This window comes from Zingiber officinale, chromosome 11B (genome assembly GCF_018446385.1).
Source record: "Zingiber officinale cultivar Zhangliang chromosome 11B, Zo_v1.1, whole genome shotgun sequence".
In the NCBI taxonomy this organism is placed as follows: domain Eukaryota; kingdom Viridiplantae; phylum Streptophyta; class Magnoliopsida; order Zingiberales; family Zingiberaceae; genus Zingiber; species Zingiber officinale.
In genome coordinates this window covers 6,503,761-6,529,746 of record NC_056007.1, presented here as the reverse complement: position 1 = coordinate 6,529,746, position 25,986 = coordinate 6,503,761, and the positions used below count along the sequence as shown (strand labels likewise).

Genomic DNA, 25,986 nt, shown 5'->3' with positions numbered 1-25,986 from the left:
TGTTTCTCAAACTTCTATACTCTCATCTCATATTTCTTCTGTTTCTCAAATATCTCAATCATTACTTCATGCTTATATTTCATAAGCTTTCAGATAATCGTTACATAATTTCAAGTTCCAACTCATAAGCATTCTAGCATGCTTATATAAAACAAATTGTTTTATGGAATATTTGATGAAACTTACTACTACTAAGTTTTTTTGTGATCACGTGTTACATAATGAAAGACTGCGATAATTGTCACTTCTTACAAATAAGACATGCCAAACTTTTGTTGATGAAGAATAAAACCCTAATTAGAAACTCATTTAGCGATGGATATTTTATTCCGTCGTTAAAAATTTAAGTGAAAAAATAAAATAAAATTTCCGTCGCTAAAATAGCGACAAAAAATTAATTCCGTCGTTATTTTAAAGATGGAAAAAAAATCCATCGCTATTAAATAGCGACCGAATAAATTTTCTGTCACTATTTTATCGATGGAAAGTTATTTCCATCGCTAATAAAATAGAATAAAAATAAATTCTGGTGAAAACTCTAGACAGTGATGGATTTAGAAATCAAATTTAAATTATATCACTAATTAGCGACTAAATTTAATTTTCATTGGTAACTACCTAGCGACCGAATTTGGAGTATACCTAGAGTTTATTGCATAATAGTTTAAGTACATCTTGAGTATATGTACAGCTAGTATATTCTATGACATGTATAGAAGAAATAGTTATTCTAGTTCAAGTATAGTATATTTAAAATATATATTAAAAGAGATAAAAGAGAATTATCGTAATTAATTAGATCAAATCATCAAATCAAATCAAATTAGTATTAGAATTATTCTAATAATTATGTTATAATTATTCTAATAATTCTTGGAATTATTCTTAGAATAATTTTATTATTTATTAATTGGTCAATTAACCAAGAACTTTTTGAACATTATATATTATATTATCTTTAGGGCAAACAATAAGATTTAATATTGCTCTCATATTATTTCTTTCTCTATTCCTATTCTTTCTCTTTAACATGATATCAGAGCATTTATTTTTCTTTTCATTGCGCCACCACCACTATCTTTTATTTCCTTTTATTATTATCCTTTTCCCTTTCTCAAGACAAAGTTTCCATTTATTAATCTGATTTTTTTTCTATTTCTATCTCCACTTTCCCTTCTTCTTCATCTTCTGTCGCTGCCGCCGCCGCCGCCAAGGAATTTTCTAGCAGTAGCCGAGAAGTGATTTTTTTTCCTTTCTCTACAATCGATGCCAACTTACTACGGGTGCATCTTCTTCAATTGCCGCCCTTTCTGAAGAAGTCGGCCCATTGCTACTGTCGATTTATTGTCGACACTAACCAAAAAAGGGGATTCATTGCTGCTAGCTCTTTTCTGCCACTACTAACCACAGGAGCATCTCCTTCGCAATCTACAGAGCCAACATTATCTATAGGACAAGTTATTTTACTTTAGATGTCAAATACTAAACACCATCAAGGAGACCAAAAATGAAATTCAGACCGATGTCAGATTTGTCGCATCATTGGTCATACTAGAAATATATGCCTAAAAAACTTGATTGGTCTCGGGTAAAATATCAATTTTTTCTCGAAAATGGAAATTTGATATTCAATGTTCTAGTCAATTTGACTCAAATTTCATTAGTGGTCCTACAGCCTCAAGATAACCGTCTATTTCACAAGTATATCCTAAAATCCTCTCATCTGTGCCTACTTGTGGTAAACCCCCAGAGTTTTTATCTACCGATTGGTATATTGACACTGGAGTAACTCATCATGTCACATCAAATTATAATATTCTTACAGACGTACTGTCATATTATGGCTTAGATATGGTTCAAGTAGGCTATGGTTCAGGTTTGCAAATTGCTAATCTTGGAAACACATATGTTCATTTATCTAATCGAACTTTTCACATGTGCAATGTCTTTCATATTCTATCACTAAAAATTTACTTTGTACACGTCAATTTTATCTTGATAACAATGTCATTTTTGAGTTTCATCATAATCATTATCTTATAAAAGATATAAGAACAAATGCTATTGTGTTTTATGGGAGAATAAAAAATGACCTCTACTATCTTCAGAGTTTTTCAATCAAAGCTTTTGTTGGTGAACGCACAAATAAATCAGCTTGGCATACTCGACTTGGTCATCCTTCCCTTCATATTATTCAGTCAATCGTCAATAGGTATGCTTGACCTACTTTATTAACTCCTCTCTATCTCATTCATGTAGGGTCTGCATAGAATCTAAAAGTCATAAGCTACCTTTCTCTTCATCCAATCATGTTTCAAATTTTCCACTTGAAAAAATCCATTCTGATGTTTGGGATCCTGCACCTATTTTGTCTAATCAAGGTTTCCAATATTATGTTACCTTCATTGATCATTTTAGTAAATATACTTGACTCTATCCTATGAAAACGAAATCTAATTTATTTGATATATTATGTAATTTTCAAATTCAAGTTGAACGATATTTTAATCGTAAAATACTCTATTTTTATTCTGATGAGGGAGGTGAATATCAAGCTCTCCATCGCCATCTTATCTCATGTGGAATTGTTCATCGAGTCTCTTGTCCTCACACTCCAGAACAAAATGACTCTGTTGAGAAAAAACATAGATATATAGTTGGAACTGCCTTAGCTCTTCTTCATCATGCATCAGTTCACATAAATTTTGGGATGAAGTTGTTAACACCGTCGTATATCTCATAAATCGACTTCCTACTTCATTGCGCAATCATAAGTGTCCTTTTGAAAAATATTATAATACTCCTAATTACACTTTCCTTTGAATTTTTGATTGCACATGTTATCCATGGTTACACCCTTACTCTAAATACAAACTTGACTCTCATTCACTACAATGTGTTTTTCTTGGTTATAGCAATTTGCACCATGATTATCGTTGCTTTCATATACCAACGGGACGAATTTATATTTCATGACATATTACTTTTGATGAGTCTCTATTCCCTTTTTCAGCAGCTTCTTCTATCTCTCCTCTAGATACAAGTGACACCTTCTTAATTGCACCTAATATTATCAGAAGTGATGGCATCCTAGGTCCTATTTCGGAGTTATCTAATAACTCCCCTATATCATCAGAATCACCTCAGGTTGCTGCTCCAATCTTCGAAGTCTCGCAAATTGAAGATAATATGCTCTCTAATTCTGGATCCTCAGATAATGCAAGTCCATCATCTACATCACCATGTCAGCCTACTTTCTCATCGCCATCAACAAGTGATTCAGATGATAATGCTCCTCGTCGCATGCTTCCCGTTAGAGACATTTATGAACGTTTCCCACCGAACGCAACTCGATATCCCCTTCCATAAGCTCTAGTGGTCTCCTCAAAATCTATTGAACCAACTTATTTTACACAAGCAAGAAATGATCCAAATTGGTGTAGTGCAATGGCTACAAAATTTGATGCACTTCTTCGCAATGGAACATGGAGTCTAGTTCCACACACTCCCTCAATGAATGTTGTGGGCTCTAAATGGGTATTCCATCTTAAGCATCGAGCTGATGGTTCTCTTGAACGACACAAAGCTCGACTTGTAGCTAAAGGATTTAGTCAACAACCAGGTATTGACTTTAATGACACTTTTAGCCCAGTCATCAAAATTACATCTGTCAGACTATTATTATCAATAGTTGTTAGTTCTAATTGGCCTGTACGACAATTGAACATTTCAAATGTGTTTCTCCATGGTCATCTTGAGGAAATTATATCATTCATCCATAACTTCCATCTCATGTTTACCAACTTAAGAAATCCTTATATGACTTTTGACAAACTTCTCGTGCATGGTTTCATCGACTATCTAATTGGTTACAAGCTCAAGGATTTTTTGAATCAAAGACTGACTCGTCTCTATTTCACAAATATAATGATAGATCTATGATATTTTTTCTTATTTATGTGAACGACATTCTGATAACCGGTAATAATCACGAGGGTATCACAACTTTATTAAGTCTTCTCAATCAAGAATTTCCTACTCGAGATTTGGGTATTGCTCGTTTTTTTCTTGATATTGAGCTTATTCCACATGAGGATGTTTATCTTCTCTCTCAGAGCAAATACATTACTGGACTTCTTTAAAGAGCCAAATGGATGGAACATGTCCAGTCTTTACACCAATTGCTATAAACAACTCTCCAACTTCATTCTTTCCTGCTCTATCTGATCCACAAATTTATCAAAGTATTGTTCAAAGTATTGTTGGAGCTTTATAATATATCACTATCACACGTCTTGATATTACTTTTACAGTAAATCATGCTTGTCAATTCGTGCATGCTCCAACTGAACAAAATTGGGATAATGAAAAAGAATACTTCGCTATCTCAAAGGTACTATTCTACATGGTCTTCTTTTATATCGTCAATCATCTCGAAATTTACATGCATATAGTGATGCAGATTGGACAAGTTATCTTGAAGATAGACGCTCTACTAGTGAATATGCAATATTTCTTGGACGAAATCTTATCTCATGGAATTCGGAAAAGCAACCTATGGTATTTCGTTCAAGCATTGAGGCAAACTATAAAGCTATAGTAAATACAACGTCAGAAATTATTTTTCTTCAATCATTTCTCTCTAAACTTCATCTTGCATTAAATATTACACCAAGAATTTGGTGCGACAATATTGGAGCAACATATCTCATAGAAAATCTAATATTTTATGCTGGTACAAAACATGTGGAAATTGATTTCCATTTTATTAGTAAATGTGTAGTTAATCAATAGTTATCCATCTCTTATATTTCTGCTGAAGATCAAATCGCTGATATCTTTACTAAGTCATTATCCAGATAATGTTTCAACAAGTTAGCAAGTAAACTCAATGTCAAAGATCTCCAGTTAAGTTTGTCGGGGGTAAAAGAGATAAAAGACAATTATCAGAATTGATCGAATCAAATCACCAAATCAAATCAAATTAGTATTATATGATTATTCTAATAATTTTATTATAATTATTAGAATAATTATCAGAATTATTTTTAGAATAAGTTTATTATTTATTAATTGATAAATTGATTGATCAAATATTACTGTTTAAACATTATATATTATATTATCATAAGATAAACATCAATAAATAATAAGATTTATTATTATTTGCACTCAAGCCACTGGGCACAAGCTGGCAGGATGCGGAAGCTCATCTAAACCAATTGGAGATAGATCGAACTTCGAAGAGAAGGAAAGTTTGTTTACCAGAAGTTATTTGAGTTTGCAAGAAGCTTCACTCCAACTCCAGCCAGCTCTCCTATTGCAGTACGCAAACAAGAAGATAAGACGAACGAACGTGCAATTGAATTTTCAAAAAACCCACGCTGACTTGACTTCTTCCTGCCGTAGACTTGACTTCTTCCTGCCTACGGATCGTGCATACGTTCACGTTGAGCGGTTGAGATATTTATTTAACAAGGCTGGGCAACACAACAGATCTCATCATCAATTAATACTGAATCACAAAATTAAATCTTCAAAGAGCTTGTGCAGCAGCAAACAACCATGACGGAATATGGGCAGACGGCGAGACATGTTGCGCCTGCCGAGCTGGTGGTCGCCCGGCAGTTCACCGTTCCTTACGCCATCAATTTAACGCTCACGAGCACTGGCGGTTTGTTCACCCCGAACGATCTTTACAAGGTCAAGGACACCAACGGCGACGTGGTGTTCATGGTGAAGGGCGTCTTCTTCAGCAACCGCCGCCTTCTCCTCGACACCGCCGGCAACCCTCTCCTCACTATGAAACCGAAGGTACGCACAAGGTTAATTTCATCATCAATATTTTATTTTGCCTTTCTAATTATACTCACGCTTGGCTGTTCTTGTTCATTAATTTAGGCATTTAGCTGGCACGGAACATGGAGAGTATTCAGAGGAGAGAGCACCAGCCCGAACGACTTGCTGTTCAGCGTGCGAAAGCCCAAGGTATTCCAGTGGAAGGACAACTTTGATGTGGTCTTGGCCACCAACACGGACGAAGCTTCCCCAGGTGACTTTAAGATAATTTCACGAAGCAAGAAATGCACCATTTGTATTGGCCAAACTGATGAAATCATGGCCCAAGTAAGCACAAAAATACATGAATTAAAGTTTTCTTTCCTTCCTTCCTCGCGGGTTTTGGAATTATTTAATTAATTAACATGCAGATGCATCGGGAGACTGCATTTTTTGCAAGGGACAAACTTGAAATAACAGTGAACCCGAACGAGGATTTCGCCTTCATTGTGTCGTTGATAGTCATTCTAGAAGAGATCAAGGCAAGTCGTCGTCGTCAGCAGCAGCAACATCATCATCATCATGGTTAATTAAATACAGCAATAACGGGTGGAGGAGGCGGTGCAGTTTCTCAATGCGTGCAGCAGCTATGCGAGGCATGAGGATGTTAAGTTTATACATGAACGTTTAATTAATTCTTGTCTAGTATTGCCCTAATGGCTACTTAGAGTATTGTCTTTGTTTATAATTTTATGATATATAATTCTCATTATATATATATATATATATATATATATATATATATATATATATATATATATATATATATAAACATAAATCCTAAATAATTATTATACCCTATAAATAATGTAATACTATATCATGTAAACACCTAATTTTTTTTTATTTTAATTTTTTTTAACCGAACAATTAGGAAGCCTAAATCTTAAAAGTAAAATCTTAAAATTTTTTAACACGAACAATATAATTTAATTAAAAATGGAAAAAATTTAGACGTACCCTTAGGGTTTAGACTTCCCAATTGAGTTATATAATGTTTAAGTTAAAAAATTTTAAGATTTTATCTCTAGAGTTCAGACTTTCCAATTGAGTTATAGTGTTCAGTTACAAGAAAAATTAAAAACAAAAAAAATTTAGGCGTACCCCTAAGATTTAGATTTTCCAATTGGGTTATAATGTTCAAGCTAAAATTTTTTAAGATTTTACATGTAGAGTTTAGTTTTCTAATTGGGTTATAGTATTTAGTTAAAAGAAAAATTAAAAACGGAAAAATTTAAATGTTTATGGAGTATAATAATATGTTTATGGAATATATTAATGTATTTGAAATTTATGGGGAAATGTTGATTTTTCTAATTTAAAATTTAAAAAATAAAAATTTAATTAAAAAAATGAGGCTGATGTCCTATGCGTACAGTTACACACTGTGCGACTATAGGACATCACGACTATATATATATATATATAGAGGCAGGCGGTTGAAGGCCGTCGAAGGTGGGAGGACGTACGTGACAAGCACGAGAAGACAAGATAAGTGGGTTAAATTGATCTACTGATCGATCCACTGTGGATTTTGACGCACACACCACCAAATCACACGGATATATATATATATATATATATATATATATTCTTCCGGCCTGATCAAACGAACGGATGCGTCTTTATTTACGTACGAGAGTTTCAAAACACTATTTTTTTCTTCTAATTTAGTAGCATCTACACAATTTGATAACAACTATCTAACATATAATTTGATAGTATCTGTAGGGAATTAAATTAAATAGCTACTATTATATAATTGTGATTGAAATGTTTTCAGTTAATAAGATTGGTCTAATAGGTTTGGATTTGATATGTCTCATCATCCCTAAGTTGATAGCTAAAATCCGTAGAACATATGTGTCACATAGTTCATCAATTTAATCTTATCTATCAAGGCTTAATATCATCAATTGTGGAAACCTCCCTTGTGAGACCAACTATGTTGGACTGTTAGAGTGACAGATTCTACTTTTATTAGGGATTTAATCGAGCCGAGTCGAGCCGAGCTCTTAGATGTTTGAGTTTGGCTCGTTTATAATCGAGTCGAGCTCGAGCTTTATTTAACGAATATATTTATGGCTCACGAGCTTATTCGAATTTTTATCGAACCTAAACGAGCTTAATAAATATAAATTATAAATTTAAATATTCATTAAAAACTAAATTATATATTTTTTTAAAAAAATAATATTCTTGTTAAAATTTATAATTTTATTCTAATAAATAAATTTAATATATTTATCTATGTTTTTCATAAGTAGACTGTAAAATCTATAAATTCAATATCAAAACTATTATTATTTTTATTTAAAAGTTTATTTATGAGCTTAACGAACATGTTCACGAGCCGAATATTGTGAAACTTGAGCTTGCATTTGTTTATCTTAACGAGCTCGTTAAACGAGCTCAAACGAATTTTTATCGAATCGAGCTTCGAATAGCTCACGAGCGACTTAACTCATTTACCTCCCTAACTTTTATATTACAACAGTTGTCCAAATCCTTTTTGGATGTTAATGTTCCATTTTCAGTAAGAGAGAGAGTAAGGTGAAGATGAGTATATGGAAATCATTTTATTTTCTTTACATATGATATTAAGTGTTTATGATTTATTGAATATCATCTTCTATGATACATTAAATATGAGCACTTCAAATAAATTGTAGGCGAACTTTTAAAGCATTTACAAGTCTTTAAATAAGAAAGAAAATAATAGAACTAGAGGATAAATCATAACGAGAATTAAATGAGTTGAAAATAAAAGTGAATAACAAGATTTGTAAGTTGTCTGTCTGACTCTATTATCATCTTTAGGACAAAATAGTGTTTTAAATTCTATATAGGTGCAAATAAAGGTGAGATAGGGCATAAGAATTAGAATCCTTCCTTCCCATCCCACCCTACTTCACATGAGTTGATAAAAAATGGCATAAATATAATTAGAATTAAAATATATATCATAAACTTAAATCATAATACCATACTTATCCTCCATACATATGTCATTTTTTTAAATATAATTTTGACCCATTTGTATTATAGAGAGGGGTTAGACAAATGGATCACATTATTTTTCCACTTGTTTTTTTTTAATTCTATTTCATTAATTTTTCGACAATTTATCAAAGGACGTACTTAGATTTACGAATTGACTAAAAGACACACTATACTTTGATATTTACCGAAGGACGCACTTAGTTTTCTACTCTTTTCATTCTTCCCCTTCATCATTTCTTTCTTCACTTTCCTCTCTCTCATGCATGCAAGTTCTTTTATTTTTCTCTCTCAAATCCACACAATCTCTCTTCACTTTCCTCTCTCATTAGGGTGCATGCATGCAAGCAAACAAAACGGGATTAGAATTCAGTGTATTTCTTTTGTTAATATTTTAACACCTTCAAAAAAAGTTAAAATATGTAATGACGACACTGTTGAACTCCATACAGTCTCAGAAATCCACAAGATATAAAATAGATCCAATCTTAGGTCTCTAAGTCCATCAGTGGATTTTTGTCAAAATCTACTGATAAACCTAGAGACCTCATATTGGATACATTTCAAATCTTGTGGATTTCTGAGGTTGCAAGGAGTTCAACGGTGATGTCCATTGCATATTTTAGTGTCTTCGGAGTTGTTGAACTGTTTTCAAATAAATTAGCTTAATCATAACTTCATGGGCCCTATATGGAATAATATTAGGCCCAACGTGGGCTTGATATGAATGAGTTTATATTTTAGCTAATTATTCCGATAACATTTCAATACCTCCTTAGACGCCGAAATATGCAATGGATAGTACCGTTGAACTCCTTATAACCTCATAAATTCACAAGACCTAAAATAGATCAAATCTGATGTCTTTAGGTCCACCAATGAGTTTTAATCAAAATCTACAAATGGACATAAAGACCTTAGATTGGATCAATTTTAGATCATGTGGATTTCTGAAATTACAAGGAGTCCAACGGTATTATGCATTGCTTACATACATGCATGATGATATATACAAACCCCTTGTAAAGGGCATCATGCTAGATTTGCCTGCTTATATTGAATGTTAAGTAGTGCATATATATACCTGCTTATATACATCAAGATATTTTTTGAGGAAGTTAAGTAGTGCATATATATGAATGTCTATATTTTGTATATTATTGTTAATGGCCATTGTAGAAAAGGAAAATTAGTGTATTGTGTTTGTCTTAAATTTTGTGATATATAGAATGTTTTACCCTCCTACCATTATATCTCCTTGTCTATTGTAATATGTTTCATAAAACTCAATAAATTTTATTTTTTTCTGAATTGATAGATTTTTTATTATATAAATCAAAGGAGGATATCCTCTATGAATGGACAATATATATAACTGTTCGACAGACTGTTGGATTATGTGATTTTATTAGTTCAGCAGAAGTTTCTCTTCCTTTTGAATTATTTATCAGACTAAGGTAAACCATTCTGTATTGTGAGTGCTCAGCTTTCTATTAACATCACTAATCATGTTTTTACGGCTCTAGTTTTTGTGTATATAATTTTAGTAGCATCTAAATGCAAATCCATACCATAAAATTAAATAACATCTCTTATACAATTGTTGTTTAAATTTCTTTCGATTAATGAATTGGTTTAATAGGTTTGGATTTGATTAGTCAGTTTGTAGATAATTAAGGGGGTGTTAATTGGTTGATGGGTTTGGGAATGAGGGAATGAAATGATAGTAAAAGATAGTATTTGGATTGTGGGTTTGGGAATGACATTTTGGGAATGATTACTAGATTTATGGGAATCAACTAAACCCATATAATTTGATGGGTTTTATTTCCATTCCTATTCTCATTCCACCCTACTATCAAACTCATACCCATAGTCATTCCTATCATTTAATCAAACGCCCTCTAAATTGATGAATTGAGCCGACATAGAACCTCTAGCCCTCCTTGATCAAAACAGAATTATTATAATCTCAAAATTTCAATCATCAATTATACTCTACTCTGTTACAATCTTAGCCAACGAAAAAAGATTTGACAACGTATTTACCAAAAGTCTCTGTTTCTCAAACTTCTATACTCTCATCTCATATTTCTTATGTTTCTCAAATATCTCAATCATTTCTTCTATTTCTTATGTGGCAGCTCATTTGTGCTTATAGTCAAGCCACGGAGAAGAAGGTGGCAGGAGGCGGAAGCTCATCTAAACCAATAGGAGATAAATCGAACTTCTTCGAAGAGAAGGCAAGTTTGTTTACCAGAAGTTTTCCGAGTTTGCAAGAAGCTTCAGTCCAACTCCAGCTAGCTTTTCTCTTGGAGTACGCAAACAAGAAGATAAGACGAACGCCGGAACGCGCAATTGAATTTTCAAAAGCCACGCTGACTTGACTTCCTCCTGCCTACTGACCGTGTCTACGTTCACGTTGAGATATTTATTTAACACACAACAGATCTCACCATTAATTAATACTGATTCACAAATCATTCACGGAGGCTTGTGCAGCCGCAAACAACCATGGCGGAATATGGGCAGACCGCGAGACATGTTGCGCCTGCCGAGCTGGTGGCCGCCCGGCAGTTCACCGTCCCGTACGCCGTCAATTTAACGCTCACCAGAACTGGCGGTTTGTTCTCGAGCGACCTTTACAAGGTCAAGGACACCAACGGCGACGTGGTGTTCAAGGTGAAGGGTGTGTTCTTCAGCAGCCGCCGCCTCCTCCTCGACGCCGCCGGCACCCCTCTCCTCACCATGAAACCGAAGGTACGCACAAGGTTAATTTCATCATCGATATTTATTTTTTTCCCTTCAAATTACACTCACGAAATTGGTTCTTGTTAACTCCAGGGATTTAGCAGATGGAGAGTATTCAGAGGAGAGAGCAGCAGCCCAGACGATTTGCTGTTCAGCCTGCGAAAGTCCAAGACATTCCGGCGGAAGGACAACTTTGATGTGTTCTTGGCCACCAACACCGACGAAGCTGCCCCCTGTGACTTTAAGATAATTGGACAAAGCAAGGAATGCACCATTTGTATTGGCGAAACTGATGAAATCATAGCCCAAGTAAGCATGCATAAACACATCGAATAAAGTTTTTTCTTTTCTTTATCAACTATATTAATTAATTAATTAATTAATTAAACTGCAGATGCATCGCAAGACTGCATTTTTTGCAAGGGACGAACTAGAAATAACTGTCAATCCCAACGAAGATTTCGCCTTCATTGTATCGTTGATAGTCATTCAAGAGACGGAGGCAAATCGTCGTCATGATGATCTTCATCATCAGCATCATCTTCATCATCAGCAGCATCTTCATCTCCATCATCAGCAACATCATCATCATGTTCTCCATCATCATCATCATCATCATGGTTAATCGAATACAGCGACAGCGATGCAGCTTTCTCAATGCGTGCAGCAGCTATGTGATGAGGAAGGAGGATGTTAAGTGCATACATGAACGTCTATAGCTAGAGTATTATATTGTATTTGTTTATAATTTTATGATATATAATTCTCATTATTGTTGCCTATTATAATATATATTCGTTCTGTAAAACTCAATAGATTTTATTTCTTCTGACTTAATAAATTTTAATTATATTAATCAACAAGTGGAGATCATTTACAAACGAACGAGATCTACCTGTTCAGTCATAAATGCTAAGCTTGTTTTAGCTAGGGCTGTAAATAAGTTAAGTTGAGTTGAGTCAAGACGAGTTTCAGAATGTTCAAGTTTTTTTTGATAAGATAATCGAGCTAAATCAAGCCGAGTTTGAAATGAATCATACTTTTGAAATGATTGTTCAAGTTTGACTTGGTTTATTTTTTATGAGCTTGAGTTTGAGTTTGATTCTTTTAGATGTTATCAAGCTCTCAATTTAAAAGTAGATCCGCTACTTTAGCGGCCTCCTAATACTGGCTCCACGGATATGGAGGGAGGTACATGCAGGTACATAGGTAATACACGCATGGTGGAATAAACCCCAGGTCGTCAATTCCTGAGAATCAACTCCTGGCCGTTACGTCAGAGATGTCATGCATCCACCATCTGCGCTACGCCCTGGGGACATCGAACTCTCAATTCAAGCTTGGCTTGAATTTGGTAATAACTTAGTTCGTTTAGATGTTATCGAGCTCTCAATTCAAGTTTGTTTGATTGTTTGAAATTTTTAATTGTTTGATTGGTTATTGAGCTTGATAATTAAAATTTATTTATTTTATTTTATTATTTATTTAGCATATTGAAAAGAATTTTATTAATGAATATGGTTCGTGAACATTATTCATGAACGTTGTTCACGAACGTTAACGAATTGAACATACATATGTTTAGGATTGTTTGTTTAGCTTAACGAGATATTCAAATTTATTTGTTATATTGAATGAATATAAATAAACTCTTATTAAGTTGAATACCAAATTTATTTACGAACGCTTGGTTCATTTACCATCCTAGTTCTAGTTGTATAAGTATAGAGTTATTTGTGATACTATAAAATTATACTGATAGTTAAATTTCTTCCTACCTGATCAAACCAACGGATGTATCTTATTTATGTACGAGAGTTTCAAACCACTATTTCTCTGACACTAGGAGGAAAAATGGTTCCCAAAATAGGTATCCTTTCGTGCTTATACATATATAACTTAAGACATATAATATAAATTCGACATATAGTATTTTGAAAAAAAAAATTCAAACTTTTCAAAAGGTTTTCAACATTTTAAGATTTAATTTTGTAAAAAAAAATACAAATCATTTGGAAAACTAAATTTTACAAGAATGTTAGAAATTATTTTTCAAGATGATTTTTAAAACATTTGTTTTTTTTTCAAACTATCTTTTCAAAATATTTTTTGAAAGGAGTTTCAAAGAATTTATCCCAGCAAAATAATTTTAGAAATATTTACAAAATAGTTTTCCAACAAAATTTAAAAAAATTGTCAAAGATATTTTTTAAAGTGAAAAAATAATTTTCGCAAAAAGATTATAAAACTTTTCAACAACTTCCCAAAGTGTTTTTGAAATATATTTCAAAGGATATTTGAAGCAACTTTCAAAACACTTACATTTTATTTTTCAAAACAGATATTGAAAAAGTATAAGAATTATTTTTCAAAACAGATATTGAAAAAATATAAGAATGTTTGCGAAACAAGTTCTAAAATGTATTTTTGAAAGTATTTTATAAAATATTTTTTGCAAAAATTAAGTAAAGTTTGTTTTTTAGTGTACCTTTTTAACGTAAATTTTTCAAAGCAAATTTTGTAAAGTTGTTTTTAAACTGAATTTTTAAGGTAAAATTTGCAAGGTAATTTTATGAAGTAATTTTTAAAATAATTTCTAAGACATCTTTCAAAGTATATAAAGTAATTTTAAAATTTAATTTTCAAGGTAATTTTGAAAGATAATTTTGTAAAGTTTTGCTAGTTCCATGAATGAAGCTATACAAATCGTAAGTGAAATGGGGATTGAACCTAAATTTCGAGAAAAATGTATTATTCGAAGAAAGAAATAATTTGATAAAAGTGACAATGATGATGTGCCACGATGATGAAGAGTCTTTTAGAGTTGAATATTTTCTATTTATAATTGATCAAACTCGATCTTCTCTTCAAGTTCGATTTGAATAATTTAAACAATATCAAGAGATTTTTTGGTTTTTATTGAATTTGGAAAAGTTAAAGAGTGAGCCTTTAACTAGCCTGACGAAGTCTTGTATGAAGCTTCAACAATTTTTGAGCCATGATAGACGTTCAAATATTAATGGTGATGAGTTGTGTTTAGAGTTGATGGTCGTGAGATGCTATTTAACAAATGAAAAAAGAACAATTGATATACTATAATGTCTGACAAAACTAAATGATTTATTCCTAAATACTTACATTGCCTATATATATATATATATATATATATATAAACTCTAGTAAAAGTTAACTCTTCTTGGTAATGTGAAATTTTTATCATATGAATTTGCACTTTGGATATTTGACAAAAAAAATAAAAACCTTAAAATTTTTAGGGTTTGGATTTTGGTGAACCAGGGAATGTGTACAGGGGAGACAACACTTGCCTGAATGGCTTCCTATTCAGTGTGGGAAATTCCAAGCTACTTGCTTCAGTTGGACAAGTTCCAAGTGATCTTAGCCACCAACGCCAACCAAACTGCCACGTGTGACTTTAAGATTGATGGAACTGGAAGGAGTACCAAATGCACCATTTCCAATAATATGCCACCGGAGATTCATAGGATATTAGCTGAATTTAAATTACATGGAATTAAATTTATTTATTTGTTAAAATGACCTAAGCTGATAATTTCTAGTAGGGGTTGGTTTATGCTAATTGATGAGTGTAGACCGAGCAGTAAAGTCCGAGCGGATTGAAGGATTGGGTGAGTAAGTAGTAGACTGGCCGACCGGGAAGTAAGGCCGAGCAAGTTTGATCGAACAGAGCAGACATGCCGAGCGAGAGGCCGATCGGGCAAGCATACAAGCCGAGCAAGAGGCCGGTCGAGCAAAGTAGATAGTCCGAGAGAGAGGTTGATCGGGCGAAGTGTCCAGTCCTCCATGATCCACTTGGACTTCTTTCCATCATATGTCCAGTCACCCTTGACCCATCTGGATTTCCTTGTGCTAAGTATCAGGTCAATCCTTTGACCTACTTGGACTTCCCAATACCAGGTGTCCGGTCAACCTTGACCCACCTGGATTTCCACTTGTCTGGCTTCACTCATCAGGTCTTTCCATCTGCCTAGCTTCACTCACTAGGACTTTCACCTACCTTCACTCACTAGGGTTTTTACCTGGCTTCACTCACCAGGATTTTCCCACTGTCCGGCTTCACTCACCGGGACTTTCACCTGCTTGGCTTCACTCACCAGGACTTTCACCTAGCATCACCCACTAGGATTTTCCAACTACCTAACTTCATTCACTAAGTCTTTCACCTGGCTTCACTCACCAGGATTTCCCAACTGCTTGGCTTCACTCACCAGGATTTTTCAACTGCCTAGCCTCCAGTTAGAACTTTCCCAGTCAAGTATCCAGTCAACCCTTTGACCTACTTGACTCTTCTTTACATCTAACTGGTCAACCTTGACCAGAGGAGAATTGTATCAACAATCTCCCTAAACGAACGATTACATTTTCTATATCCATGTATTTTCAAATATCGAAACTCAAACATCAAGACTCAAGCCTAGGGATATTGCACCAACAAGACCAAATACAAAATATCTCCTGTATACATGTCAATCATATGCAACCACCAAAATGTAGCATCCAAAATGGAGCAATTACAAACAATAAATGCAATCCATGTATATGTTGCAAATGGCATGGTCACCCCTGACGTCAGTTAGCCACCTCACACACGATGGTGAGGTCGAGTGGGTAGGGTTATGACAACTGTGCACTCTGTCATCACTACTCCTGAGTGACCGAATGGACAGGATGCTGTCGGAGTACACCTATCATCCTACCCTAAACATAGTGGGGGAGCCTAAGCTCTCATCTCCCTATGTCTTAGTCAAGAAGGGGGATCTCTGCCCGCTATCACGGTGCAGTTACACTACCCATGAGCAGACCAATGTAGCCCTGACAGAGCAAACTACATACACCCTGCCTGATGTACCACTAACCCATTAGTGGTTGTATGTGCAGATCATGTAACTGGCAATGTGCTCAACTATAAAAGAGTCGACAATCGCTCAGCATGTAATCATGTAAAATGGTACATGACACTAAAGCAGGTAACTCCTAAAAATATCAACCTCCATATAATATGTACCAAAAGGAATACCGAGTCCATAACAAGGATCTAGGTATACATGCCAGGTAATAAATTTAAGTACACATGCCAGATAATAAAACTAGGTACACATGCTAAGTATATCTAGTAGCTAGACCTGTGCACAGTAATGCATTGTATGTCACTACTTCTATGAACGTAAGTACACATGGCAAGAATCAGGAGGCATAGACACAAATGCATAACAAATAACAATATAGGCATACTACGGGTATCAAATAGTGACATACCAAGCAGATATAAACATAACTATTACACATATCAGAATGACAATATCAAAAAAGATAAGTCAAAGGTACCCGCCTCAAAAGAAGATCGTATTAGATAAATCTCACGTCGTGATGCTGTCTCAACAGAGTCCTGCATCAAAGTATTTTATTTAGCTAAGTTTTTATGAATTAAATAGCTAAATAAAATTCCTAAAACTAGTTAGGGGAAATCCTAATCAAAATGATCCTTAATTGTCCTTATGAATTAATCCAATTAGAGAAACCAACTCATACATGAATCTCTAGACCATAATCTAATAGATTAAGCAACCCTAACTATTTCACCTTCCGATTAGGACTTACTACAAGAATAAAGCAACCGAAAACTCACCTAAATCTATACTTACCCACTGCTAGAGGAGGTTGATGCTAGATCCAGTGGCTACAACAAGGTGGAGTCACTAATCTCCACATGAGAACCCTGAAACAAAGCCAACCTTAGCATCCGATCCTTATAGATCCTGGAACTTGGAATCAAAGCTTACCCTATGCAGCCAGTCCCTCTCCGATAATGGAGTGGCAAGAAGGCGACGCTTTCTTGATCTGCTGACACAACATAATTAGAGGGGTAAACGTGCCCAAAGGAGTAGATCTACCGTGATCGACTCGGTTGATTGCTGGAAATGGTGGTTGCTTACCCTACGATAGTTGAATGATGTTGATGTCGTTGGAATTTGGTGTGACACACCCGTCGATGGACTATGGGAGAGGCCGGAGGTGGAGAAGGCGCACGGATTCAGTTGCTGGCGGTGGATCAATCGCAAGAAAGGGGCAGAGGGTGGCTAGGGCACAGGCGACAGGGCTCAGGTAGCTGATGGTCGACTAGCGCCGATTTGCGGCGTCAACAAGGGCGGTAGTGGTTCGGTGTCGCTGGATGGCGGTGAGAAGATGAGAAGGCGGTGCTGCGACATAGGTGATAGATCGGGAGAGGAGAGGACTCGAGGCTTTCCTTGGCCGATGGTTTTGTACGTACGCGTGGGAGACGAGGCGTCATGAGGCAATGCCGTTGGGTTGGGGAAGATGAAGAGGAGAAGAAGGGATGAGTCAGCAGCGGGGGGATGAGAAGGAATCGAGAGAAGAAGGAGGGAATGAGAGGAAGCTTCAACATATGAGATTTAGGGCACTAAATATAGCTTATTTACATAGGGTTTAATTTATTAAACCCTAAGTTAATTCCTCAATCAACTCTCACTTAATAGGTATTCCAAACAAACTTTTCACTATCTCAACCAATTCATCCCCTTAAACTCATCCTACGAGCTCTAAAAAATTCCCAGAAGACTCCTAAAAATTCCGTTAAGGTTATTTGTCCATTAAACCTTATTATTATTTTCATTACGGTATTTTACATCTAGTCTGAGTCGACCTGATTTGGTCGACCGATCCCTGGATTCAGTCGACTGATCAGGCCAGTTCCTGCAAAACAGAATTAAACAGAATATTTCTGTAAAATAAAGTTAGCACGGTAATGAGTAGTAAGATGCATGAGTAGTATTTGATAGTAGAACTATCCTGATCTCAACTTGGAAACCTTCTCGGTTTCTTTAGTTAAATCAGCGACTTAGGGTTTGTTCCTTTCTGGAACATGACCTCACTATCGCTCTTCTCCAGTTGCTTACCTCAACTTACCTACCAAATATTTGGTCCTCCAGACATGTTTGGACTTTCTCTGCTCAGTGTCTGATCACCTAATTTATTAAGACTTTTCCTGCAATAATACATTAGCTAGCAGCAATAATAGTAATACATAATACTATGGTAAAACTAAACTTACATTTACTAAGATTTGCTGGTCCGGTCGACCGCTTAGAGTTCACTCCTTCAAGACTTCTCATTACCTAAGGTTACCTCCCCTAGGATTTTCTCCATCTGGCTTCACTCACCAAAACCTAGAGTTACTTCCCTCTAGGGTTTTCTCTACCTGGCTTCACTCACCAGGACCTAAGGTTACCATCCCCTAGGGTTTTCTCCACTTGACTTCACTCACCAAGACTCAACATTGGATCGGTCCACCAAGGATTCGATATCGGGTCCTCCAGATCTATCAAATCCTTCTACTTGGCTTCCATGATCTACCAAGATTTTCTTTGCCTAGCCGCAACTAGGACTTCTCTTGCCTAATCATAGTTAGGACAAGTCACTCGGTTGACTTCTCACCCTTGCCTAGTCGCGACTGGGACTTCCCTTGATTAAGCTCTATTAAGCATATTTGTCGAACATTAAAACCTTGGAGGTTGATTGCATCAATACAACCAAGTCAAAATTAGGTCTTGTTGCCTTTTGATGTTTTGTGTCTAAGTGTGCCAGAACCTAGGAGCATAGGAAATCGAGCAAAAGATGCAGCTAGCAAGAAGGACGACATAGGAGAAAGATGACAGGCTCGGTGAATCAAAGGAAAGAGGCGCTGCGGAAGAGTACACTAGCGGACAAGAAGGAGCCGTATGATATTTATGAGGGACGAGAAGCCGGAGCGGAAGGTTGCTCGAGAAGGCCAGAAAATGGGTTCAGGTGAGCCCTATTCCGGATGGCCGAAATCACCCAAGCGAGCGAAGTCGAAGCAAAGACTCGGATAGAAAGTCAATGAGGAGTTGATTGTGGTCTGAGCGTCCGAAGCTACTCCAGATTCCTAGACCGATTTGGTCCAACTGGGGTGCCTTGGCAAGGCGCCCCTATGCGAAGGTGGTCTGGGCGCCTAGAGTTGTTCCAGGCGCTCGAACTACAGAAATTTTATCCAGATCCGTTGTGTCGTGGATAGAGTTTTATCCACGCTAATGCGCCCGGAGCCCTTCCAGACACTCGGAACTTGGCTAAAAATACAGCCCTAATCTCAGTAGTCAGAACAACACTTGTAAATAATCTTCTCTTCTGTTCTACTTTGTGATCTAGTGCTTAAACTGCTGTAAAAGGCTTCTCCACCATAAGGAGATTTGATACTGAGCTTTTAATGTCTTAGACTAGCAATCTTCTGATTGCAAACCAAGTAAAAAGATCTGCCTCTACTTTCTTTTTTGTTAATTAGTTTACTATTAAACAAGTGTGTCCTAATTTAATTTAAAAAGTCAAGAAAAGTATTTTGCTTGTTTTATATTATGTTGGGCAATTCATCCCCCTCTCCCCTCTTGCCGGTCGCCAAAGGACCAACATAATCGATTGATATGGCTCACCAATTGATTAGTTAGGTGAAAAAGAGTCATTTTGAAGGTTTAAATGGTTGGATCTGCCGTGATAATCAATTAGGAATAAGGACAATCGATTAGGTGACATTTTCCGATCCGAAAACAACTCTAGAAAAGGGGGTTTAGTGGAGTTTTGAAGGCGTCGATTCATGACGGTTTGGAGATAAAGTGTTACTGCATTTCCTACAATAAAGAGGCAATCCAAAGTAAGAAAAGATCAAGAAAATTAAGGTACTTTATTGTAAAATCATTTTCAATTTCTTTCATCTTTGCATTCTCGTTTCTTGTTGTATTCTTGTGCTCAAGCGTGTAAGAGTCTTCTCTGCCTCTGAAATATTTTTGAGAAGGAGGAAATTCTTAGGGGAAGCTATGAGCAATAATTAGACCCTTGGATTAGTTACCCCAAAGAGGTGGATACCAAGTAAAATCAAGATATAATATATGTAGTGTCTAAGTTGATTAAAATTCCTGTTGTGCATTCAACGATGAACATAAAGCAATGACAAAAAGCGATCGAAATTATACATCCCCTCCTTTAACTCGCATGGTCCTAACATCATGTCCCTTGTGATTGCCTATCGGTAGTTTTTGAACGATAAATGAGTATTGCTCAAAAGGCTTGACTTTGAAACTTTGAAAGGTGGATAAAATATTTTTAAAATTAAGTGCACCGCCTTTTGGGAAATATGAAATCATGGTGAGTTTTTCTAAAATTTCAAAACTTTGAATGCATCTTTGATAAATTGTCAAATCCCTTTTTTCATATGTTTGAGTCAACCTATCCCTCGCTTATTCTAAGACAAAAGAGTTAGAGATGCAAGAAGAAGACAGAAAATTAATCATATATTTGCTGGGATGCTTATAAATAAGGCGGGGACCCTTATTTATCGCGTAGAGAGTCCCTTATAAAAAACATCTGGATTATATGTACAGCTAGTATATATTCTATTACCTGTATAGAAGAACTAGTATAAGAATAGTATATTTAAAAAAAATGTATAATACAAGACATTTGTGCTTATGTGTGACACTCAAGCCACGAGGCAGCTCATTTGGAGGTAGGATTTCTCTGGATCATTTCTTATGGTTTAGGGGATGTACCATTTGTATTTACTATCGGATCACGGTTGCGATTCCTTTCTGGATTTATCGTTCTCATCAGGATATAGTTTTTGTTTGGAGCGGGCGCGCCCAGTAACCTGATTACTTATCTACCACCGGAAGCCTTCGGGCGGCCTCTGGCTGTCCGCTCCGAACAAAAACTATAATCTGGTGGGGACGGTGAATCCAGGAAGAGACACTATAAAAATGTCTGTAATTAACGACGGGAGTACCATCTAAATTTTAATTCTTGGCAAATGTCGACTGATTTCAATTCAGTCGGCCATTGCCGACGGAACGCTAATTCCGTCGGTAATTACCAACGAACCTATTATTTCGTCGGTAATTACCGACGGATTTAAATAATTGGTCGGAGATTTCCGACAGAAATGCATTTAGTAGGAAATCCGCGAAGATCATGGCGTCATACATTACCGACGGAATTAAGTTCCCGTCGGTCAACACCGACGGAAGTAGGTTTCCGTCGGTTGGATTCTCCCACTCGTTAGATTTTAAACCCGTCAAAATTTACTCCCGTTAACCAGAGGTAATCACCGACGGAATTATTAAATCCGTCGATAATCACCGTCGGAATTAATAATTCCATCGGTAAGCACCGACGGAATTAGGTTTCCGTCGGTAACTACCGACGAAACCCTGATCCCGTCGATGCTTACTGACGGATTTAGGTATCCGTCGGTAGTTACCGATGGAACCTAATTTCGTCGGTAATCCACTTTAGAATTAGGGCACCGATCGAACCTTTCTCTTCGCGCGATCCCCTATTTTCCTCTTTCTCTCGGTGATTTTCCAGCGGCGATCTCTCTTGCAAACTCCGGCAAACTCGTGCCCTCTCCTCCCGTTCACCGCGATCCGCAACTAGCGACTCAGGTATGCTCCTCTCCTCTCTCTCTTTTCGTTTTCACACGGCCGGCGGGCGCGGCCTGCTCGCGGCCGGCGGGCGCGGCCTGCTCGCGGCCAGCGGCCGCCGCGGGCTGCTCGCGGCCGTCGCGGGCTGCTCGCGGCCAGTGGCCGCCGCGGGCTGCTCACGGTTGTCGCCTGCTCACGGCCAGCGGCCGCCGCTGCCTGCTCGCGACGCTGCCTGCTCTTTTCCTTTTGGTTTCATTGCTTTTGCTTGATGTGGATGGTGCATGCATGCTCACTGTCTCTTCGATTTGCTCATAGAAATGCCTTCTTCGATCAAACTATGAGATTTTAATCACTTTCTTTCATTGTGATATACATCTATGTGTGTGTGTTTAATTACAAACTGCATAATGCATGAATCAATTAATATTGTTAATGTTGAAGTAGAGGCATTTTGCAATTCTCTCTTTTCTTTTCTTTGCTGCCCCTTGATCTCTCTTTAGGTACTTCCTTAGATGTTTACCTATCTTATACTCATCAATTGTTTGTAAATAGTTTTCTCAATTAATTAATTAATTAATTAGCCATATATATAATGGTTAATTTAACAGTCAAGTATATAAAATGGTTAATTAATTAATTACCTTTCATATTTTTTGTTTTTTTTTTAAAAAAAAATTATACCATTGCACCATTGGAGTTGCTAATACTACTTATATATGCATGATATGCATCCTTATTTTGGCACTTTGTACTATTCAAATGTCCTTTTGATTGAAATTAGTTTTATTATTTTATGGCACTTGAAAAAAAATCATAGTTTCATATTAGATTTGTTTTACTTTCATATATGTATGGTTATTTCATTTGATGATGCTCTAAGGAACAACATACGTATATTTGTTTCATTTATTTGCCTTAGTGTAGAGGAGATTTATGTGGCAAAAAGGCGATTCGCTCGCCCCCAGCGCCCCCGCCAACCCGTTCCTAGGCCAACACGGAGGAGGTAAATCACGGGTGACTACTAGCCATTAGTGCAAATGGTCAAGACATGGGGGAGGTTATGCTCGATCACGTCGAGTTTCGACCCCAAGACCTCATGTGGCAACACCCCATGTCTTAACCATCGCACCGCCCCGAGGGGACGTGTAGAGGAGATTTATGGTAATATGGTACGATGATCGTGAGATGAAATTGTGCACATAATTCCTTATTTAAGCTTATTTCAAGTGATACAAATTTAATAATGTTTCAAATTATATTCTTTTTAGGTTGTAACAATGTATATAAACAAAGCTTGGATGTACAATCGATTAGACAATGGTTTTATCAGAGATGATTTTATTGCTGAAGTTGAACAATTTGTGAACTTTACTAAAAGTCATCCAGAATATATGAATGGTGCTGAGTTACAGTGTCCCTGCAATCATAAAAATTGTCAAAATAGACCATTTCGTGATGAGGATACTGTAAAAATGCACATATGTAGAAATGGTTTTGTGACAAATTACTACAATTGGTACTATCACGGAGAGCCTTATTTATATGAACCAATTGGGCCTTCTGGTGGTTCGTCTTCTGGGACTACTGTTACCGCTCCTGAAGCACCAAATAATATTGATATTTCAATGCAATCAATGGTTCAATATGCGATGAATGTAGTTGATTATTCGAATATAGATGAAATACCAACCCCTGAATATCAACAACTATATGAAATGTTAAAGGCTAGTGAAAGAGAAGTGTGGGAAGGCATTCCTTCTGGTCATTCTCAACTATCAGCTACTGCAAGGTTATTGAATATGAAAGAAGAACATCATTTCTCAGAAAGATGTTACGATGACATTTGTCAATTGATGTCAGAGTTGCTCCCTGCTGATAACATAATGACTGATAGCTTCTATGAAACAAAGAAATTGATCAGAGGTTTAGATTTGTCTGTAGAGAAGATTGATTATTGTATAAACAACTGCATGATATTTTGGAATGAAGACAGTGATTTGAATGAATGTAAAATCTATACTCACCCTCGTTTTAAGCATCGTACTCGCATACCAGGGAAGAAAAGGAAAAATATTGCTTGGAAAGTGATGTATTATTTTCCGTTAACTGCTAGACTTCAACGCTTGTATGCATCTGCAGCTACAGCTGGCCACATGTTGTGGCATCATGAGCATGAGCATGAGCACGAAGGAGGTATAATGTGTCATCTTTGTGATTCTCCTGCATGGAAACATCTTGATACTGTGTTTCTCTCTTTTGCAATGGAACCACGTAATGTGAGATTGGGACTTTCTGCAGATGGATTTCAACCATTTGGCCAGTCGGGACAACAATATTCATCTTGTCCAGTTATATTAACACCGTACAACTTACTGCCATGGATGTGCATGAAAGATGAATTTATGTTCCTTACCGTGCTTATTCCTGGTCCAGCCAATCCAAAAGATAAGATAGATATTTTCTTGCAACCTCTAATTGTCGAGCTGAATGAATTATGGAATGTAGGGTCGATGACTTATGATATTGCAAGTAAAACTAATTTTACATTGCATGCTGCCTTATTATGGACGATCAGTGATTTTCTAGCATACTCAATGTTGTCGGGATGGAGCACGGCTGGTAAATTAGCATGCCCACATTGCATGACAGAGTCCGATGCATTTTCATTACCTTGCAGTGGGAAGGTATCTTGGTTTGATAATCATCGTAAATTTCTGCCACTGGATCACCCTTTTAGGCGAAATAAGAAAAATTTTCTAAAGAATGTTGTAGTCAGAAAACCTCCCCCGGCAGTCCATGCTTCAGGTGAAGAAATCATTGAACAAATAGATAGTTTTGGATTTCTCCCAGTAGCTCAGCCTAATTATGATGAGATAAATAAATATCTTGTTAGGGTGTGCAAGTGTGGTTGGAAGAAAAGGAGGATATTCTGGGAGTTGCCTTATTGGAAGTATCTACTCATTCGACACAATATAGATGTGATGCATGTTGAGAAAAATTTCTTTGATAATATCTTCAACATTGTGATGAATGTACCTGGAAGAACTAAGGGCACTGCAAAATCACGTCAGGAATTAAAAGAACTAGTCAACAGACCAGAGTTGCATCAGAATGAAACAACCAATAAATTTACAAAAGCTTGTTATACATTGGACAAAGATGGTAAACAAGCTTTATGTAGTTGGTTAAAAGACATCAAATTTCTAGATGGATATGCTTCGAATATGGCTCGATGCATTGACATGAACGAGATTCGCATCTGGACCCCTTCGCTAAATAATGGTCTACTCGGGTTACTATGTTAATGGTTTCAAATTCCATGTGACACAACAAGATTCGCAGATATTAACTTTTAATTCTGGTGTTTGCGTTAAAGGATCTATCGACACCAATAACACTGAGTTTGATTACTATGGTAGACTTGAGGAAATTATAGAGGTTGAATATCCTACATTACCGATAAAAAGGTGTGTGCTGTTCAAATGTTCATGGTATGATCCGACCCTAAGAACAGGTATCTGTTGGATCGTGAAACATCAATAGAGGGGGGGGCGTGAATATCAATTCGAAAAACAACGAGTATAAACGTAGCGGAATAAGAAAATTGAACACAGTGGATTTACTTCGTTCAGAGCCTGTGACGACTCCTACTCGAAGGCCCGTACTCGTGAGTACTTTCGTTGGGCAATTCACTAGAAATTCGAAATATAGATTACAAGTTAAGTACAATATTGCTAATAAGGAAAAATTACCGACAATAAAAAGACTTAGAACATAAAGGAAAAGTTTGTCGGAGATCGCAGCGCAGCAGGAGCACAAGGAAGCAGATTCTTCGTTCTGAGAGTTGTGTCCTTGAAGCTTGCTCACCCCCTCCTTTTATAGCCCTTTGGAGGGGTCTCCAGAGCTTATCATATCC

At 36.3% G+C, this 25,986-nt stretch overlaps 2 protein-coding genes across 2 annotated transcripts; both read left to right on the top strand.

The window, feature by feature from the left end:
• The first annotated feature begins 5,528 nt into the window (after window positions 1-5,528).
• On the top strand, window positions 5,529-6,495 carry LOC122035085 (protein LURP-one-related 15-like). The gene is made up of 3 exons (XM_042594470.1): window positions 5,529-5,814; window positions 5,902-6,126; window positions 6,210-6,495. The coding sequence occupies exons 1-3, from the start codon at window positions 5,566-5,568 to the stop codon at window positions 6,366-6,368; spliced, it is 633 nt and encodes a 210-aa protein (XP_042450404.1). The 5' UTR covers window positions 5,529-5,565; the 3' UTR covers window positions 6,369-6,495.
• A 4,826-nt stretch (window positions 6,496-11,321) lies between these two features.
• Window positions 11,322-12,391, top strand: LOC122035005 (protein LURP-one-related 10-like). The gene is made up of 3 exons (XM_042594366.1): window positions 11,322-11,598; window positions 11,683-11,898; window positions 11,984-12,391. Exons 1-3 carry the CDS (start codon window positions 11,353-11,355, stop codon window positions 12,212-12,214), a joined length of 693 nt encoding a protein of 230 aa, XP_042450300.1. The 5' UTR covers window positions 11,322-11,352; the 3' UTR covers window positions 12,215-12,391.
• The last annotated feature ends 13,595 nt before the right edge of the window (window positions 12,392-25,986 follow it).